Source organism: Salvelinus namaycush, chromosome 19 (genome assembly GCF_016432855.1).
Source record: "Salvelinus namaycush isolate Seneca chromosome 19, SaNama_1.0, whole genome shotgun sequence".
Lineage (NCBI taxonomy): Eukaryota > Metazoa > Chordata > Actinopteri > Salmoniformes > Salmonidae > Salvelinus > Salvelinus namaycush.
In genome coordinates this window covers 28,632,734-28,654,708 of record NC_052325.1, presented here as the reverse complement: position 1 = coordinate 28,654,708, position 21,975 = coordinate 28,632,734, and the positions used below count along the sequence as shown (strand labels likewise).

The window sequence follows — 21,975 nt, the reverse complement described above, 5'->3', positions numbered from 1 at the left end:
TTTTGTATAATCCCAAAACAGAGGACATGGTCGAACGTGAGTCTTTTTGTCATGTGACGTCTAAAATCATACAGCTGTAAAATTGTCAACTTGTTGAGCAAGAAGTGGGTCGGATATCTTTACATCCAACATTTAATGTTGGGGGTCTCATTCTGTTGTTATAAGTGCCCTTATAACCACACGTCAGTGAATGACAAGTTTAGGTAGCTGAGCTCTTTAATATCTTGTTAACAAATTTGCACTGGTCTACTGCTCCAGTTCAGCAGTCCAAGTTAAATTAGGGAGTGAGCTCCTATGTCTTTGTGTAATTAAAGTTTTATCAAAGGTCAAAGGTGTCAGAGTTTACTAGGAGTGGTGGGTTGGAGTCAGGCGCAGAGAGCAGAGGGTTCGGTAAATCGTAATTTATTCTCCGGCACAAAACGGTCACGCCAAAATACAGGGCGCATAAAACAGACCAGCCCAAACACAGGACCAAACAGTCCGGAGAAAACAAACACGAAAACACATCCACATCCACATCCACATCCACATCCACAACCACATCCACAACCACAACCACAACCACATCCACATCCACATCCACATCCACATCCACAACCACATCCACATCCACATCCACAACCACATCCACAACCACATCCACAACCACATCCACATCCACAACCACATCCACATCCACAACCACATCCACATCCACATCCACATCCACAACCACATCTACAACCACATCCACATCCACATCCACATCCACAACCACATCCACAACCACATCCACAACCACAACCACATCCACATCCACATCCACATCCAACAGAGTAACAATCCCGCACAACCCTAGGCGGACCTAACAGGCTTAAATAGACATAAATCAAGAAACGAAACAGGGAACAAGTGCAACCAATAAGACAAAAAGAAAAGGAAAAAGGGATCGGTGGCGGCTAGTAGACCGGCGACGACGACCGCCGAGCGCCGCCCGAACAGGCAGGGGAGCCACCTTCGTTGGGAGTCGTGACAAAAGGCTCAAACTCCAAGTAGTGTCTTAGAACTCCAAGTGGTGTCTTATAATTACTACATATTATGTTTGACCTGAAAAGTGTTATAATACTCATCCCAACATCTCACAAATCTCTGGTGATGTCACGAATCCCGCTTCCTGAGTCTGTTTTTGCCTGTGTTCTGGCCTGGAGTGTTTTTCCCGGTGTCCTGGAACGCACCCTGTCTGGTTGCCGGGCGACGTAGCTAGTTGGAAGATCTCTGAGTACCCGCACCCGTATCCCATCAGCTATCTGCACACCTGGTCCTGATCATCACCCCTCCACTTCATAAGCGCTGACCTGACATCCATTCCCTGCCGGATCGTTAGCCATGAACAGTATGTTGTGCCAGCGTATCAGCCTCCAGTTTGATAGAGTTTGTTTTGTTGTTTTGTACGTCTTGCTTGCCTTGAACTTACCTCCGTTTGTTCTGTCTACAGTAATTCACCCGGAACACTCACCCCATTCCTGCCTGGTCGTCGGTGGCTTCTGTTACTCCCTTGGATCTGCCTATTCACTCCCATCAACTCACCTCCGCTGCCCGCTCCGCCACCTGGATCTTTCTACCTCTACATTTAAACTTGTAAATAAATACTCACCTTCGTCCTACTCTCCTTGTCCTGGTCTGCTTCTGGGTTCTACTTTAGAAAAAGCGTGACAGGTGAGGATTGAGTTATCATTCACAAATGGATTTAACCTAATCCTTATGTAGTAGTCTTGCTTATTAATGCTGAGATCAACAATATTTTTTTTTCAGCTTTTTATTCCTGTTAGGTTCCCCTCGGTTCCCCTTGTCCAGCATGAAGGAGATGTTGTAGAAACCAGCCTTAAGCATATTGAACCAACCTAACAATTGTGTGTCACACCACAATGCAGCTTGAACAGATCGGGGAAGTACGATACTAAAAAAGTAGCATTTTATTTTTCTTGTACTCATGTTCTGCTAATAGTAAAATATGAAGTGAGGGGATGAAACTGACAAAAAAGTGACATGAAGATATGGACTGACTTTTCAGGCGCTGAAAAGAAATAGTAATACTGTCATGAATATTGGGAATAGCAGAATTATAGGCTATTTGTTGAGCTGGGTTCATCTGAAATAGAATCTAACAGGCTTTTACCTGCTCCAGATGGCACCAGAGACGATACATGTATCATAGTCTGACACTCCACCTCACTCACTCTTTTCTTTCTGTTACTGTATGTATCTGAAGGCATCTCTCATTCTCTACCTCTCGTCTCTCTGTCTCTCTTTCACTCTCTCTCTCTATGTGTGTGTACAGCCTCCATAGTGTGATGAGTGATCAGCAAACAGCATCTCTGCTGATGCAAGGTTATTCAAGCGGTCGACTCAGCATTCTCATTGGCAGTGAGCCCCCCCTCTCTCAATTCAATTCAAAGGGCTTTATTGGCATGGGAAACATATGTTTACATTGCCAAAGCCAAGTGAAATAGGTAATAAACAAAAGTTAACAAACCATTCATAATGAACAGTAAACATTACACTCTCTCTCTCTCTCTCTCTATCAACAGGCTAGACTACTAATTTGTAGACTCATTGAACTCTAGGAATTATCATTCAAGATATGATATGAAATGTATGATAAATGTTTTTCTGTAATTGAGTTAGAAGTTGTTATGCAGGCTTATTAATCATTCAAAATCCATAGTCACAATGTTTACTGCATTCCCAATATCTGTTTTGTGTCACTCAGTTTATATGAACTACATATATCACAGATGTAGCCTACGGTACAGACATTCGTGTCATACAAGTAGCTCTAGGTTTTGAAGGGAAACTGTCAGTTTTCTGTAGGCCTATAGTCAGCAGGGGTCGCAAAATCCTAATCTACCAGTATGCAGTTGGCCTGGCTACAGTTCATTGTAGTACAGTGAATTGCGCAGCCGCATGGGAGCGGAGGCAGTCGAAGAGGAAATTCGCGCACCGCTGAAGTCTCTCCCGTAGTTTGTGCCTGGATACAATCGTCGTAGAGCATTTAATTTACAATAAAGGTGAGGCGAATATGGCGACGTTGGGACCAGACCCTCGTCCACATTCCCAGCTCGCATCTGCCTCTATACAAAGTAACATTAGCGGCAATACCGTGCCAACTAACCGCGGCTTGGAAAGAGCGTTGGAAGAAGGAGCGAACTCCGGGTTTTTTAACCTCAGCGCCAGGAAACTCAAAGAATTCCCTAGGACAGCATCTAATTTTGACTTATCAGATACAGTGGAAGCAGGTAAGAATAGAAAACACTGTATAATTTTTCTGAATCTCTTCCGCTCCTGCGCCCAGGGTTCCCGACAAAGTGCATGGATTTGGGGAATTAGGTATTGAGAGGAATGGTGTTGTATTCTGTATAAGCGAAGATAACTTGCTGTGTGGAGTTTGTTTGAATGAACAATATGTTTCCATTCCATTACACAAAAATGAACATGATTGAGAATTTTATAGACGGACAATGGACATGCTGTGCCTGGCGCACGACTGAGTTTTCCCCTCTAGATGCGTAGAATAAGCTTTGGGCCAGATGTTCAGTATTGTGCGTAGAGGCAACGACATAATGGGGCATTATAGATAGCTTGGGCATACCGTTCCAACTATAGGCTACCTCTGGCTGTATGTTAACTACAAACAATAACTGAACATCACGCTGTGTAATTGTGTCCAAAATATGTCGTGGAAATCCCCAAATTATTTCCCAGAACCATACAATCCTGTTTTCGGTTTCACACTGACTGCAGCCTATGCAGGACCTAGGGCGAAATGATGGTGTAGATATTGGGGAGGATGAACAGTAGATGGAGGTCCGGGGAGCTTTATTTTTTTGTCAACTTTTTTATATGGAGGGGTATTTAGAAAACACAGTATAAGGTATAAGTGCAATGTCACCAAAAATATATATGTTAGGAATTTTATTTCTTACTTTTTGGCAAATAACTAACTTCCTGCTTTTTAACACGTTTTTTAACACACACACTTTTTAACACATAGAACATTTGCAGTTTTATAATGCTATTCTTAATATTTTGTCATGAGTCTTAAAGAACATTTAGCAGTTTTAAAGCTAATTTCCTGCAACTCTACACAGTTTGTCATGGGGCAGATAAAAATGTGCTGTTTTATAGCTCATCTCATACTATATTTAATATTTTTCAATGAGGATGCGAGAACGTTTAGCTGTTTTAAGGCAAATTTCCTGCTACTTTACACATTTTGCCATGAGGTTGAGAGAACATTTTGTTGTATTAAAGTAACTTTCCAGGGAAAATCTCACGTTTAAAAGTTCTGTTAACTCATACCCAAATAATGTTGTTGAATCATCCTATACTTGTATTTGTGGCCAAAGCATAAATTGGAGAAAGCACTTTAAAAACCCCACCTCAAACTTGTATCATAAACAGACTGTTTAAAAAATGCTTGCTATTTCCTCAAAGAGGGAGCTGGCCAATCAGTGGTCTACTCGCAATAATATTTTTAATGACCTGTATACACCCACACCATTCTGATGTTGGGGTATGCCCACAACATTCCAACAAAGAAAAGCTGCCTTTAAATATACTTAATTGCCCTTTTTTGGAAATAAAACTATTTCACTCATATTATAATGAATTATAGTTCATATTTCATAGAAATCTGGAAAAACTGGTTAGTCACTTTAAAGGTTGACTTCGGGTAAAAACACAAAAATAACTGATCAATGCACCATCATACCTGGTCATTTAATGTATTTAATAATAAATAAAAAAAATGTACAACCAAATCAATTTTTTTTATGTAAATGGAATGTTATATGCCTAGTTAAATAAAGGTTAAAAAAAATACATAAAAACAAGTTATAGAAGGGTCGAGACAACTTTATTATGATTTCACGTTTCAGAGAAACTTACACCAAACAGCAAATCACTTCGTCATCCTCGTTGTGTACAGTAGTATGGGGGCCCGGAAAAAAACATGAACAAAGGCTCCAAAAACACCCAAATGCATCCTTTTAGAAACAGCAAAGCTCTCAGTATAGTGATGTAGGTCTTTTAGATATTGTACACATGAAATTGTGTAATTCCGAACTTCTGCAGCGTTATATTCAATTTTGTTGCGACTCGAGCGATACCTCTCTGTCTATTTTACAGATAACTACCAAAAATAAAGGAAACACTTGAGTAAATGAGGGATACAAAGTAGAGGTTGACACGGGAACAGTGCTCCCACTGCCTTCATTCCCCAAATCTCGTAATGTGGTTATCAGCTGTGTACAGGTAACTGTCTCCTAAGCGCTGAGCAGCAGGCACAGAGCAGTTGCTATGGCTACTCACACGCGAGTGGCTGTATCGCGTTAGTGGAAACCAGGACTGATCTCAACGTCAATCTTTGACTAGCAGAAGTTACTTTTTGTAGCAGGTTAGGATAATTGACATGGAAGGTTAGGATAATTAGGTTAAGGTTAGGAATAGAGTTAGCTAAAATTGTCCCTAATGCGGCTTGAACATATCTAGCTACAACAAGGCTTGCCCTGAGAACAGTCTTCGTTTCCACGAATGTGATGCTGTTGCAGAGCGGGGACAGACAGACATGCAGCTAGGAGGGAGTTATTTCAGAGATTTGGGCATATAAATGAGCATGGGACGGGACAGAGTTATTTTTATTGGGATGGGACAGGAAAGTTCCGGTGTTACAGAACGGTTGCGGGCTCAGGACAGTACAGGTAAAATAATTGACAGGACAAGACACGACAGGAATGAATAGTCACTCCTGTGTCAATCTTTAATACAAAGTATATTGAAAGCATGGGGTGCTTCCACACCTCTAGAATCTAAGCCAACACGCATTGAAGCTGTTCTGACGCCTCGTGGTGGTTCAACTCCCTATTAAGACATTATACAGTGTGTTGGTGTTTCCTTTATTTTGGCAGTTACCTGTAGCAGCAGGCTGCACGGCAAATGGAACCGCTCGAGAATGCTCGAGTCGCGTAAAAGGGAATATAACATTACGGATAAAGAATGAAAACTGTTTTTGGAGATTCTGTTCATGTTTTTTCAGTTTCTCTAAAACATGTGAAATCACAAAAAAGTTGTTTGGACCCTTCTACAACATGCCATTTACATCAAAATAGAGATTTGGTTGTAACATTTCTCCTTTAAAGCTAATTTCCTGCAATTCTACACATTCTGCCATTGCTTATGACATGTTCATATGCTATCTGGGGGGCCGACCTCCAGTGGGCCCCCAACTCCCCCCAGAAATTATTGGGCGGACGTGTCCCCCCATCCCCCGTGGCAATTTCGCCAATGTCCTGGACAATAAAGTTTGCATTGTGTCAACCAACAGTCACACTATGAACTTCATTATTTTGTACTCTAGATTGGTTGGGCCATGCATGACTGAGCACTGCAGCAATTCACCATTGACCTGTGAGCCATTTCAGTAGCCTATAGCCTAGTATGAGTTTGACAGTAATTCCCTGTCTTTGTGTGACTACCCTGTCTGCATGTTTTTAGGACTGCACACATAATTAGACAGTAACTACTTTATGTGATGCACATCACTATAGAATAGAGAAATTTGATTGTAAAATAAATCATTGCATTAGGCTTAAAGAGTGCCTGGGTTTGGAAGCAGTAGGCGGGGACTTCCAGTCCATCGTACACATTCTGAATTTATGATACTAAATTACAGTTGGCAACATTCCATCATCCTTGTCCCCACAAACACACACCAGAGGCAACAAACAGGCCTTTAGCTACTCTTCTGTCGTCAGTCAATCAGTCAGAAGGAGTGTTTCTTTATATGCACAGCACCACTATAACCAAGTCTGAGGAAGGGATAAGGCTACCTATAGGTGACAGGCTACACTGATGACTGGTCGAGGAAGTATCAAATCCAAAGTGTGCTTTGTTATTTTGCATGGGAATTCCCTTGATTGCGGTTGCACCTTTAACTGTGATGACATCATGAATCGGCTGTAATATTGTACCTAGAGAACGAGTCACTACAGGATAGCACTGTCAGGTATCAAAAGTATACACACTCACACAGTTGTTCTTACTATACTTAGGAAAAGTCCCAAGCGCAGTTTCATATCTGCCTAAAACCAAAAGATTACGTCGACACGGTTCCTACATGTTAGGACCTGTGTACAGACGGATGCTGGTATGCAATACCACATTATGTGGCCTGAATCTGATGTAGGTGCCCTTTTAACCCGCTGCACCCATTTCTCTGGCATTGAGTTCCACTCTGATTGAGATTGATCCGTGGCCCTGGTCGACTGCCACAGCAGGGGGGCCAGAGGACTGCTAGCTATAATTAGAGGTGACAATTGCTCTACTACTGTCTGACTGGGTTCACACACTGATAACATTACTCACAATTAACACACACACACCAGGGCTGTGAATTGCTGGGGACCTCACAATACGATATTATCATGATACTTTGGTGCCGACACAATATGCACTGCGATTCTTACGATTCTATGTGTATTGCGATTCAATGTTCCAAACATATTGCTCACCATGTTTACTCATGGCTTTGATCAGTCATGTAAATAAAAGTGCTGAAAACAAATTGGCTCCCTATTTAAAAAGAAGATGGAGAACAAGCTACACGTATGAAGGAAAAATACTGGAGTTTTGTTGCAGGTATAGCCAACTAGTGCAAAAATAATACTGCTATATTGTCAAAACGATACTATATATTGTCATAAATAATATCCCGATATGTAACTGTGAAGATTTTTCTCTTACACACACAGCTATTGACCCTACTGCTCTGTCCACTCACTGCAAACGTCACTCACAGTTAACACACAGACAAGCACTGGGACACACAAAGTGCTTACAGTTGAATTGAGTGAACATTGTAACAGTAGGCTAGTATCTTCACCCAAACTGGTCTGTTAGGTTTGGTCACTCACTCTGTTGTTTATAGATATCAACGGGTAACGTCAACATTGTTGGGTATATCAACATTGTGAAGTTGCACTGGGATGAAGGAGAAGACTATATTTGGATAAAAAATATAGTTTCTCTAAAATTAGCTTAAGGTAGTTGCCTTCGAAATGTGTTTAACTGTATGAGTGTGTGTACACAGATGGAGATCTTCCTTACTCTTTGATGTTATGAGGGTCCTAAAGGTGTTTAGCCTTAATAGGTCCTATGGGTCGAATCAGATAGACGAAAGTAGAGGAGGACACTTCAACAACATTACCATTCTGTCTTCAGGACCTCAGAGCTCAACTCACCCAGACCAGAGGAGACCTTTTTAGGCTGTCTCTAGAAATAGCCTGATTGATTTCATAATGATTTCCAGGGGAGGTTTTTGAGGAAATGGGAACCATACAGAAATGTAAGAAAGTCATCCGCTTCAGCTAGTGACGAATGTTGCCTGAATGTTTTGGTGATGTTATGTATCTGATGGTAGCATTTTTCTCCTTGGTTATTTATGTTTCAGATTGTAATAGTCAGTTCTAGTGGTTTTATTGGCCTGTTCTGTAGAATGGGCAAGAAATGAAACTGCACTGCAGCCTCCCATTCTATTCTAAACAGCAGAGAAGGGCATTTCTGGCATCGTTTCAAGGCATCCATACATACACATTCTGTAATTACATCATATAGCCAGACTCTCCCTCAGTGTGTGTGTATGATAAGTGGAGGCTCCTCAGAGGAGGAAGGGCAGGACCATAGTGAATTTCTTTTTTTTTTTAAATAGTGAAACATATAAATAAAAATGTTGATTTTAAATCTATACAAAATATATTCACGTCACCAAATTATTGATTAAAACACCACGTTTTGCAATGAAGGTCTACAGTGGCCTCAGCAGCACTCTGTAGGATAGCAATAGTACTGAAAGCATAAGCTACAGCTAGCTAGCACTGCAGTGACTAAAATGTGGTGTGTAGTTGACTCAAAGAAAGAGAAAGACAATATTTGAACAGTTTTTAACAAATACATTTCTTCAAATATGAAGGAGAAGCATGAGAGAGAGGGAGAGTTAGCGATGTTTGGCCTACTCAAACACCCAGCTCAAACAGAGAGGGAAGCTATGTTAGCTAGCTGGCTATGGCTATCCAAATTTGGAGCTCTTCCAAGTCAAGGTAAGCTTTTGGTTTTATTAATTTATTACCACCGGGGTCGTCGGTGTAACTGCTAAAGTGCTTGCTCTGCTGACTACTCTACTGCATGCTTGTAGCAGGTTTACTAATGCGTTAGTTCTATTAGCTATGTTTACTATGACTTTAGATAATATGGTGACAATGATGCAGGCTGTGTGTAGCGGTTAGCGGTTATAATATGAAGGTTTGGCTTGGAAAGGTTTTTTACCTTGTCACAGACAGCGGATGTGTTGTTAACTGAAGTCCACAAGCGAAGGGAAACGGTGAGAGAGGAGGAGAGCGCTTAGATGCGAGAAGGAATTACAAGGGGCAAAGTGATCATGTGGCTGCTATGAAAGTGAACTGTGTTTGCGTGTGATCAGGTGTGTATAAATTCAGCCAATTCTGTTGAAAACCGTTTCTTAAACCGTAGCAAACGGAACGAAACAGGTATAAACATACCTGCATTTGTCCAATAGAAACTCTTGTTTGCACTGTTGGACTAATGAGTACACCCTAGAGCAGCTATAGTTGCAGGCAAGAGTGTGCAAGGCAGTATTGAATGTGTTACTGTCACCTTGATTACAAAAAATTCTCTCAACCTATGCACTTACGTTGTAAACTGTCATTCATAGGCTAGGTGATGGGTATAGGGAAATTCAAGTATCATGTAGTAGCCTATGTTACATTGAGCTGGGTGAATAGAATATGAATGACAGTCATCCAATATACTGTAACAGAAATAAGGCCATACTCATAAAATACATTTGCGTACTCCCTCATCTTAAATGATACCGACCGCCACTGGTGATGTGCTGTGATGTCAGAGATCCGGTTCCCTTGTTCCTAAAGAGCCACCTCCCTCCCAGTGTGTGTGATCCTATGTTTACGACCCTCAGTCCCAGACCAGCCCCACCACTGTTCTTTCCCTGCCAGGATCTGACTGCCAGGATCCACTCTTGTACCTACTTCAATTTCTCTCTCTGTCCCCTCCCTGGGATGTCCTGTCAGACACACGCACGCACGCACACACACACACACACACACACACACACACACACACACACACACACACACACACACACACACACACACACACACACACACACACACACACACACACACACACACACACACACACTCCCAGGAATGCAGCCAGGGATGGGGTGTTGGAGGGAGAGTCTGTCCTGTATGTGTACGGACCACACCTGAGAACTGTCAAATACCACAGCAGAGAACTGTCAAAAACCACAGCAGAGAACTGTCATAAACCACAGCAGAGAACTGTCATAAACCACAGCAGAGAACTGTCAAAACCCCAGCAGAGAACTGTCATAAACCACAGCAGAGAACTGTCATAAACCACAGCAGAGAACTGTCATAAACCACAGCAGAGAACTGTCATAAACCACAGCAGAGAACTGTCAAAAACCACAGCAGAGACCTGTCAAAAACCACAGCAGAGAACTGTCAAAAACCACAGCAGAGAACTGTCATAAACCACAGCAGAGAACTGTCATAAACCACAGCAGAGAACTGTCAAAAACCACAGCAGAGAACTGTCAAAAACCACAGCAGAGACCTGTCATAAACCACAGCAGAGAACTGTCAAAAACCACAGCAGAGAACTGTCAAAAACCACAGCAGAGAACTGTCAAAAACCACAGCAGAGAACTGTCAAAAACCACAGCTGACACACTCACAAATCTTCTCTCCCCCTCTCTCTGTTCCTCTTTCTCTGCGTCTATTTCTCTCACTCTCACTCACACACACACGTTTGTTTTACTATACTATTTGTGGCGACCAAACAATTGATTCCCCTTCCTATTTAGCCTAAACCGAACCCTAACCTTTACCCCAAATCAAATCAAATGTTATTTGTCACATGCTTCGTAAACAACAGGTGTAGACTAACAGTGAAATGCTTACTTACAGGCCCTACCCAACAATGCAGAGAGAAAGATAATAACACAAGGAATAAATACACAATAAGAAACCATACCATGGCTATATACACGGAGTACCAGTACTGAGTTGATGTGCAGGGGTACGATGTAATTGAGGTAGATATGTACATACAGGTAGGGATAAAGTGACTAGGCAACAGGATAGATAATAAGCAGTAGCAGCAGCGTATGTGATGAGTCAAAAGTGTTAGTGCAAAGAGGGGTCAACGCAGATAGTCCAGGTAGGTGTTTGGTTAACTATTTAGCAGTCTTATGGCTTGGGGGTAGAAGCTATTCAGGGTCCTGTTGTTTCCAGACTTGGTGCATCGGTACAACTTACCATGAGGCGGCCCGTCAGGAAGTCCAGGATCCAGTTGTAGAGGTGGGAGGTGTTCAGTCCCCGTGTCCTGAGCTTAGTGATGAGCTTGGAGGGCAATATGGTGTTGAACACTAAGCTGTAGTCAATGCACAACGTTCTCACAGGTGTTCCTCTTATCCAGGTGGGAGAGGGCAGTGTGGAGTGCAATGGAGATTGCATTTTCTGGGATCTGTTGGGGCGGAATGCAAATTCGAGTGGGTCCAGGGTGTCTGGGATGATGGTGTTGATGTGAGCCATGACCAGCCTTTCAAAGTATTTCATGTTTACAGATGTGAGTGCTACGTGGCGAGTGCTACGTAGTCATTTAGACGGGTTACCTTGGCGTTCTTGGGCACAGGGTCTGCTTGAAACCTGTAGGTAATACAGACAGGGTCAGAGAGAGGTTAAAAATGTCAGTGAAGACACTTGCCAGCTGATCAGCGCATGAGTACACATCTTGGTAATCCATCTGGCGCCGGGGCATTGTGAATGTTAACCTGTTTAAAGGTCTTGCTCACATCGGCCAAGGAGAGCGAGATCACACAGTTGTCCGGAATAGCTGGTGCTCTCATGCATGGTTCAGTGTTTCTTGCCTCAAACCGAGCATAAAAGGCATTTAGCTCGTCTGGTAGGCTCGTGTCACTGGGCAGCTCGCGGCTGTGTTTACCTTTTTGTAATCCGTGATAGTTTGCAAGCCCTGCCACATCTGACGTACATCAGAGCCGGCGTAGTAGGATTTGATCTTAGTCCTGTATTGCCTGTTTGATGGCTCATTGAAGGTCTTAGCGGGATTTCTTATAAGCGTCCGGATTAGGTTCCCGCTCCTTGAAAGCATCAGCTCTAGTCTTTAGCTGAGTGCGGATGTTGCCTGTAATCCATGGCTTCTGGTTGGGATATGCACTGTACGTATGGTCACTGGGGACGATGTTGTTGATGCACTTATTAATGAACCCAGTGACTGATGTGGGAAACTCCTCAATATTATCAGATGAATCCCAGAACATATTTAAATCTGTCCTAGCTCAAGAGTCCAGTAGCTAAACCCTTACCTTAACCCCTAAACCTAACCATCATTCTAACCCCTAAGCCTAAAATAGCCTTTTCCTGTGGAGACAGGCGAAATGTCCCGCTAATTTTCATTTTACTACCCTTGTGAGTAAGGACAAAGATAGGAAAACCAAAAACACACACACTCACTGCCTCTATCACTAGTCTCCATCTTTCCATTTCTTGCTCCAATTCTGACTCTGTCTCCCTCACACACAGATAATCCATGTTAAATCCTATCCTGGTGAGGATAATATGAATCTTAGGCAGACATCATCGCCTCCACATAGGTAAACTAGCTTCAAAGGTTCACTGTGTATCTTGTGTGTAGCCTTAGCATGTCTTTCTCTCTCTCTCTTTCTCTCTCTCAAACACCCCCCCCCCCCCCCTCTCCCTCATTCTAGAATCTAATCATAACAGCTCCCTATGTCTCTAGCTCCCGTCTAGATCTCAGACAAGACACCGTGGGCTAGCTCCCGCGACGGTAACCACGGTGATGGGATAAACACCCGACGGCGGGTGCTATGGTGGAGGATAGTATAGGCAGTGGGGATTGGAGATAATGAGCTAATGGATTGTTAATGGAGCTTTTCATGGCCCTCTTCAGAGGAGGTGTCGCCCTGATAGACCAGGCCAGAGACAGGCCAGATCAGAAAGAGATTGGGTTACACTACATCATGACTCGTTAAATTAGGGTTTACTGTGGAGAGATGCAGGGTATAAACTCTATAGGGCCTACAGAATGTGGACAGATTCAGCAGTGATGTGCTGGATGGCAATGAAAGACTACTTTACTTGGCAATTTATTATTGACTTATTACTTCTAACGACCTATTAGGTCAGTAAAGTTATTTGAATTGAAAGGAATGCAATTTAATTAAATGTAATCATCTTCAACCTAACCACTAAAGCATGAAACCCACAAAAATCTCACTATCGATAGACTGCCGATAGGTACTTGGTCACATATATTTAGCAGATGTTATTGCGGGTGTAGTGAAATGCTTGTGTTCCTAGCTCCAGCAGTGCAGTAGTATCTAACAAGTCACAACAATACACACAAATCTAAAAGTAAAAGAATGGAATTAAGAAATATATAAATATTAGGATGAGCAATGTCGGAGTGGCTTTGACTAAAATACAGTAGAATAGAATACGGTATATACATATGAAATGAGTAAAGCAGTATGTAAGCAATATTAAAGTGACCAGTGATTCCATGTCTATGTATATAGGGCAGCAGCCTCTAAGGTACAGGATTGAGTAACCGGATGGTAGCTGGCTAGTGATGGCTATTTAACAGTCTGATGGCCTTGAGATAGAAGCTGTTTTTCAGTCTCTCGGTCCCAGCTTTGATGTACCTGTACTGACCTCGCCTTCTGGATGGTAGCGGGGTCAGCAGGCCGTGGCTCGGGTGGTTGCTGTCCTTGATGATCTTTTTGGCCCTCCTGTGACATTGGGTGTTGTAGGTGTCCTGGAGGGATTGGAGATAATGCATTGTTAATGGAGCTTTTCATGGCCCTGTTCAGAGAAGGTGTCGTCCCTTATCACAGCGGGAGGCCGTACCTCTTCCTAGAACAAAAGCGGTACCTGCTGCATGCCAACCCGGTAGCGACAAACATACCGATTCTACTGGAAGAATCACATTACTCGTCCGTGGCCAACAACTTGACTTTTAGCCAATCAGAGAGCACAAGCCCCCATGTGGAGGAGCCAATGAAAAAAAGAAACGAGAGCATTTTCTTTGTACATCCCTTGATGAGCCAGTCACACTTCATATACAATGAAGGCTATGGGATGGTAGCTAGCTAGCTAAGTGCATAGATGCAATGCACACGACACAAAATACTTCCACCAAGCTAGCTAACCACTGTAGCTAGTATTGACATTATAATTAAATCACAATGGATTAGCTAGTTTCCATGAAACAGCTGCCTGTGTTAGCTGCCGAGTTAGTGCAGTCAAATCAAATCACATGTATTTATAAAGCTGTTCTTACATCAACTGATGTCACAGTGCTGTACAGAAACCCAGCCTAAAACCCCAAACAGCAAGCAATGCAGGTGTAGAAGGACGGTGGCTAGGAAAAACTCCCTAGAAAGGCCAGAACCTAGGAAGAAACCTAGAGAGGAACAAGGCTATGAGGGGTGGCCAGTCCTCTTCTGGCTGTGCCGGGTGGAGATTATAACAGAACATGGCCAAGATGTTCAAATGTTCATAGATGACCAGCAGGGTCAAATAATGATAATCACAGTGGTTGTAGAGGGTGCAACAGGTCAGCACCTCAGGAGTAAATGTCAGTTGGCTTTTCATAGCCGATCATTCATCTTATCTCTACCGCTCCTGCTGTCTCTAGAGAGTTCAAAACAGCAGGTCTGGGACAGGTAGCACGTCCGGTGAACAGGTCAGGGTTCCATAGCCGCAGGCAGAACAGTTGAAACTGGAGCAGCAGCACGACCAGGTAGACTGGGGACAGCAAGGAGTCATCAGGCCAGGTAGTCCTGAGGCATGGTCCTAGGGTTCAGGTCCACCGAGAGAGAAGAAGGAGAGAAAGAAAGAGAGAAAAAGAAAGAGAATTAGAGAGCGCATACTTAAATTCACACAGGACACCGGATAAGACAGGAGAAATACTCCAGATATAACAGACTGACCCTAGCCCCCCGACACATAAAGCATAAATACTGGAGGCTGAGACAGGAGGGGTCGGGAGACACTGTGGCCCCGTCCAACGATACCCCCGGACAGGGCCAAGCAGGCAGGATATAACCCCACCTACTTTGCCAAAGCACAGCCCCCACACCACTAGAGTGATATCTTCAACCACCAATTTACCATCCTGAGACATGGCCGAGTATAGCCCACGAAGATCTTCGCCACGGCACAACCCAGTGTCCTTAGCTAGCTATATTGTGCTAAATAGCAAATATGCTAAGGATAGCTAGCTAGCTAAACATTTCCATTTGTCATTTAGAAGACGCTCTTATCCAGAGCAATTTACAGTAGTGAGTGGAAACATTTTCGTATTGGTCTCCCATGGGAATCAAACAACCCTGGCGTTGCATGCGCCATGCTCTACCAACTGAGCCACACGGGACCATTTGGCTGTACATTTGGTTATGGACTGGCACTGGCAGTATGGGATTATGGAGAGTGAATTAAATTGTTTCTTCGTCATCTTTCTAGGTAGTTATCTAGCTGTGGCCATCTCGCTAGTATCAACAAGGGCTTTCTACAAAATAGCAACATTAGCGCAGATAGCTTGGAATCTCCACCATAGGCATTACGCACAGATATGCATTGCCAAACAACGCTACTTCCACTTTCTGGTTTGGAGTATTTTAACAAGGTTGAATGACTGATGATTTCCAAGGTCTTTGCTGTGTGAACACAAAAGAGATTGACTGCTGACACTGTTCAGAAGTGCAAAATACTGTCAGCAGGCAAACGTTTGACAATCCTACCGGTGCGTCTGAACTTTAAAATAGCCTGGGGATTACATTTGGTGCCTCTACCCTTTGTCTTCCTTTTGTTGGCATTGATTTATAGATCCTCAATCTAGTGTTATCGTGTTTTGTAGTATAAGCCTCAGTGTATGAGTGTGGGTGGGTGGTTGTTTTTGTAAACACGTCTGATTTTAAATTTGGGGGCTGGTGTAGGAGTCTGGAGCATATGGAACAAGTAACATAGACTATGGAACAAGTAACACACACACACACACACACACACACACACACACACACACACACACACACACACACACACACACACACACACACACACACACACAAACACACACTGCTCTAGAGATGTTTTGCTGTGACCCAGTGAGCGGCAGACAATCGGGGATTAGGACTGGAGATTATGTGGGGGTGGTGGTAATCCCTCCCTCCGCCTCTGGCCTGTCAGTCCCTGGTAGCTACTGCTGTACTGGTACCATCAGACAGACACCTATAGATCTACACAGACACACTGTGACATTGTCTGACTGACTGGGTTTAATTGTATGTGTGTGATGCTTGGTGTGTTTGTGGGGGCTGGGGTGATAATGTTCTATTCCAGACTGCTCAAATGAGGATGATATAATTTTTGTAGTAGGTACATCTGTGTTTTCCATGTTTATCTTTGTATGTGAGCAATCCAGGGAAATTTGCAAATTATAGTAATAAAGAGGGAGAGAGCGAGAGAAAGTGAGCTAGGAAGGTAGAGAGGAATAGGTGGTATTAACTCAATTAGAGGGTTAATTACCTCTGGCTGTGATGTCCCACCGTTTTGCGGGCACCCCCCGTCATGGTTCAACTGTGGCACAAGCACACACACACACAATACCTTCTCACACATACAAAATACTCACACACACCCTCCTACAACCACTGATCCGTGTCTTATCCCGCTCCCCTGCCTCTGTATTAGTGCCCTGCTCTGCTCTCTCTCTGCCACTGGCTGGGATATGCTGTAGGGGGATGCTGACACACTAACTTCACCCCCGCGTCCTCATCACCGCACCCCTCGCTTATACACGGGGGGTTACTGCGGAGGTTCTAGTATGTGGGGGTGGATGAGAAGGGCTGAAAAGTTGGGTTCTTTTCAGGAGCTTTACATTATACACCCACCCACAGCCTTGAGCAAGTGCCAAATACTATCTAAGGTACTTTTAACACTATGAATGTTGAAATAGTCTTTGGGGCTGTTTGAGGCTCAATAACATGTTTGTTGCTATATAGAACTCTGTTTTGGGGAGGGTTCCTAAATGTGCGTGTGGCATGTGAATGGCTTCAGTAAATGTACAATATGCACATCATGGATTCTATGAAATCAAAGGACTGAAAGAAAATCACAAGTTATTTGAGTTATCCTGGGTAATGGTTCAAGCCAGAGCATGACCCAAAACCATGCTGCAACCCCGTCGTAACAACACTCAGGTAACGTTGATTTTTCCAATGCAGCGTTTCCCAAACTTGGTCCTGGGGACTCTAAGGGGTGCATGTTTTTCCCCCCTCGTATTGCACAGCAGATTCAAATAATCAAAATAATGATGAGTTGATTATTTGAATCAGCTGTGTAGTGCTAGGGCAAAAAACAAAACTTGAAGGAGATGTCAGAGGGAAATGGAAGGAGAGTGACAGATGGAGATCAGTAGAAAGATGGATGGTGAGAGGTGGAGGTTCTCGTCTGGCGGCTATGAGTGTCTGTTTTTGTGTTTCACGCTCCACAGGCTGGGTTCAAACCTCTGTTCTATGGAGGCATGAGGGAAGATGAGTACAGCAGATAGCACCTTCATAAAATAGCTATTTTAGCCTGGTACACACAAACAGTATCACCTCTTGGTCAGTACTGTAGTGGCTCTGGAGTAGTGCCCTCCGATAAAGATCCATGAACTGGGGGAGTTACGCACACAGACACAGACAGAACATAACACAGTCCTCTCCTTCAGCAACTGGTGTAAGGTGTCACCTGAAACCCACTTTGAAGGGTCAGTTACTGTATCTCCTATTGTTCTTCGAGTCACATGTCCTCTTAAGTCGATGCAGGGAGGGAGGGATGACAAATTGCAGTAAGGGAAGGGAGGATTAGGGTGCTGTAGGGTTGGGTGTATGGGGGTTGGGTTGTAGGGGGGATGCAGGGGGAAGTGTCACTGTGTTTCCCAGTCAGGAAATGGCTTTAGCTGCTGATCTTCCACACAATGAGCCAGGCGGGGAGGGGCTGGGATGGCTTCTGGCCTCTGTAAGGTACAGACCTGCCTGTGTGCCACATCCCTCAGACACAATACGTCACACAGACAGTAACACCATGTTCCAGACCAGCACTGACCAGTGCAGAGCAGTAGGAGAGGAGCTGTGTGCGTGTGAGAGCCAGGCTAAGATGTGTGGCCGGTGTTTTCCCCCCGCTGCTCTGAGGCTGTCACGGCTCTACAGGTAGCAGCAGACTCTGCTGGGCCTCACATGTGGTGACCTCATCATCACTCGACAGCATCAGTATGGAATAGGTAGGCAGAGAGGAGGGCATTACGCCTCAACATCTATTTATGTCAGTTTAATTATTTGGATAGGAAGGGCCCGTAAGTAAGCATTTCACTGTTAGTCTACACATGTTGTTTGTGAAGCATGTGTCAAATATATGTGTATGTGTGTATATATATGTATTTAAGTGTGGTTTGAGCTACTGTGGTCGCCATCTTAGATAGTCTATATTTTTTGCAGATTTGTCACTAGTGTTAGTGTTCCTGCTGGTTTTAATAGAATAGTCTGAAGATTTGTCACTGTTGGTAAGTAACATCAGTAACCAGTAACATCACTGGTGGTGTTATAGAAACATTTGTTTTGTTTAAACTATTACTAATAAAAAATGAAGTAAAAAATAACTTGAGTGGGACACTAACCCGGATGGCTATAAAAAATCCTGCAACGCCCTCCAACGAGCCAACCAATAGGCAAAGCGTCAATACAGAACTAAGATCAAATTATACTACACCGGCTCCGACGCTCATTGGATATGGCAGGACTTGCAAATTATCACGAATTACAAAGGGAAACCCAGCTGTGAGTTGCCCAGTTACGCGAGCCTACCAGATGAGCTAAATGCCGTCTATTCTCACTTCGAGGCAGCAACACTGTTCTCCTAGAGTCAGCTCGATGAGTTGAAACAGGAGAATAGCAGGATGACAGCAATCTGTAAGGCATTGAGAGAGGACTTCAGTTCTGTATGTGAATCCATGATAACAATGAAATCAGATTATCTTGAGGGACAATCAAGTCGAAACAACATTGTTGTGGAAGGAATTGCAGAATCTCCACATGAGATCTGGACGGAGTCTGAGGACATAGTGAGGGAAATGATCACTGAGAAACTGAAGATGGACCACAGGAAAATTGAGGTGGGGCACGCACACAGGACTGGAAAACCCACAACCGGCCCAGGTGACAGGCCCAAGCCGATAGTGGTCAAGTTCCTGAGGTTCAAGGACAAGGTAGCTGTTCTGTAAAGAGCCAAGAACTTGAACGGATCTTACATCTTCCTCAATGAGGACTATCCTGAAGCTGTGCGCCAGAAGAGGAAAGAACTTATCCCAGCCATGAAAGCTGCCAGAGCACGTGAGGACATTGTTTACATCCGCTATGCCAGGATCATTGTCCACCCTCCCTCCCAAAGCCTGGAAGGGATGAGAGAGCCGAGCCTGTGGGTTCGTAGCTTCAACCCCTCAGCACACACATACTTACACACACTAACTGAGTGATGCTGAGTAATGTTTTTTCTTGCTTTGATTGTTCTTTTCCATATTATGTCTATCTCTGATAAACTACCCAGGAAAGGGCTAAAAATAGCCCATATTAATATATGTAGCCTTAAAAAGAAGGTTCATGAAATCAATAACATAACATTCATATATAAGCCATTTCTGAGACTCACTTAGATAATTCCTTTGATGATACAGCAGTAGCAATACAAGGATATAGCATCTACAGAAGAGACAGGAATGCCGATGGGGATGTTGTTGTCATATATATTCAGAGCCATATCCCTGTAATGCTTACAGAAGATCTCATGTCAAGTGTTATTGAAGTGTTGTGGTTGCAGGTTCACCTGCCTCATCTAAAGTCTAATCTTTTAGGGTGTTGCTATAGGCCACAAAATGCTAACAGTCAGTATCTAGATAATCTGTGTGAAATGCTTGATAGTGTTTGTGATGTAAACAGATGCACAAATATCATACCCCCCCCCCCCCCAAAAAATGCTAGCCTCCCCTGTTATTGTAATGGTGAGAGGTTAGCATGTCTTGGGGGTATGATATTTGTGTGTCTAACTTTCTCACTCATCATTATTCACAATTCATTCAGGATTATACGTATTCATGGTAGCATCCACATTAATGTAGAAGTGTTTAGAAACATATTCTATTCTTATTTACAATAAAAGTGACTCCAAAATGACATTACATTATTTACCATTAATTTCTATTGGGCACAAAATAATCTGAAACAACCAAAACAAACAGCAAATGCATCTAACACATTTGTAAAGTCACAAGCTTGATGTAGTCATTGTGTGCTATGAATATGGGACCAAATACTTAACTTTTTACTACTTTAATACCCTAAAACGGGGTAATTTTGTGCTGTAATGTGCTGTAATTTCTAAACGGTTGACCCGCTATGGATGAACATACCCTCAAATTAAATGAACATACCCTTTAACCTAGTATAATTTCAAATCCAAAGTGCTGGAGTACAGAGCCAAAACAACAAAAATGTGTCACTGTCCCAATACTTTTAGAGCTCACTGTATCTAATAGAACACAGAGGGTTTTCTTTAATGGACGCTTCTTTAATGTTAATCATGTGTGGTGTATCACAGGGCAGCTCTCTTGGCCCTCTACTTTATTCCATTATTTTACCAATGACCTGCCACTGGCATTAAACAAAGCCTGTGTGTCCATGTATGCTGATGACTCAACCCTATACACGACAGCAACCACAGCTAGAGAAATCACTGCAACCCTAAACAAAGAGTTGCAGTCAGTTTTAGAATGGGTGGCCAGTAATAAACTGGTCCTGAAAATATCTAAAACTAAGAGCATTGTATTTGGTACAAATCATTCTCTAAGTTCTAGACCTCAGCTGAATCTGGTAATGAATGGTGTGGCTGTTGAGTCCTGCAGGCTCTAGTTTAATCTTATCTTGATGATTGTCCAGTCATATGGTCAAGTGCTGCAAATAAAGAGCTAGTTAAGCTGCAGCTGACCCAGAACAGAGTGACATGTTTTGCTCTTCATTATAATCAGAGGGCTAATATCAATAATATGCATGCCAGTCTGTCTTGGCTGAGAGTTGAGGAAAGACTGCATCACTTTTTGTTTTTATAATAAACATTAATGTGTTGGATATTCCAAATTGTTTGCATACTCAACTTACACAAAGTACTGACACACATACTTGCCCCACCAGACATGCTACCTGGGGTCCAGAACAAATTCATGAAAATATACAGAGCCATGAGTGCATGGAATTCCCTTCCATCTTATAAAGCACAAGTGAACAGCAAACCTGGTTTAAAAAACAAATAAAGCAACACCTCACAGCACAAAGCCTCTCTCCCATGTGACCTACTTGTTGTATGTACTGACATGTATTTGTAACTGATAGATAGAAACACAAACTACATATTAATGTTTTTTAAATGTTTGTAAATTGTGAAGTATTTTGTTTGTAATGTATTTTTCAGAGCAGCTGGCAAATGTCTTCACTGACATTTTTAACCTCTCCCAGACCTAGTCAGTAATACCTACATGTTTCAAGTAGACCACCGTAGTCCCTTTGCCCAAGAACGCCTAGATATCCTGTCAAAATGACAATGTCCCGTAGCACTCCCATCTATAGCCATGAAGTGCTTTGAAAGGCTGGTCATGGCTCACATCAACACCATCATCCCAGACACCCTGGACCCACTCTAATTCACATACCACCCCCAACAGATCCACTGATGATGCAATCACTATTGCACT

At 43.1% G+C, this 21,975-nt stretch overlaps 1 protein-coding gene across 1 annotated transcript in view; it reads left to right on the top strand.

Moving 5' to 3' along the window:
- Positions 1 to 2,971: 2,971 nt before the first annotated feature.
- Positions 2,972 to 21,975, top strand: part of LOC120064283 (leucine-rich repeat and calponin homology domain-containing protein 1-like) — a 95,677-nt gene continuing 76,673 nt past the window's right edge. The window contains exon 1 of the mRNA XM_039014739.1: positions 2,972 to 3,275. Coding sequence (XP_038870667.1) covers positions 3,059 to 3,275 — 217 coding nt within the window. The 5' untranslated portion in view covers positions 2,972 to 3,058. The remainder of the gene's footprint in view (positions 3,276 to 21,975) is intronic.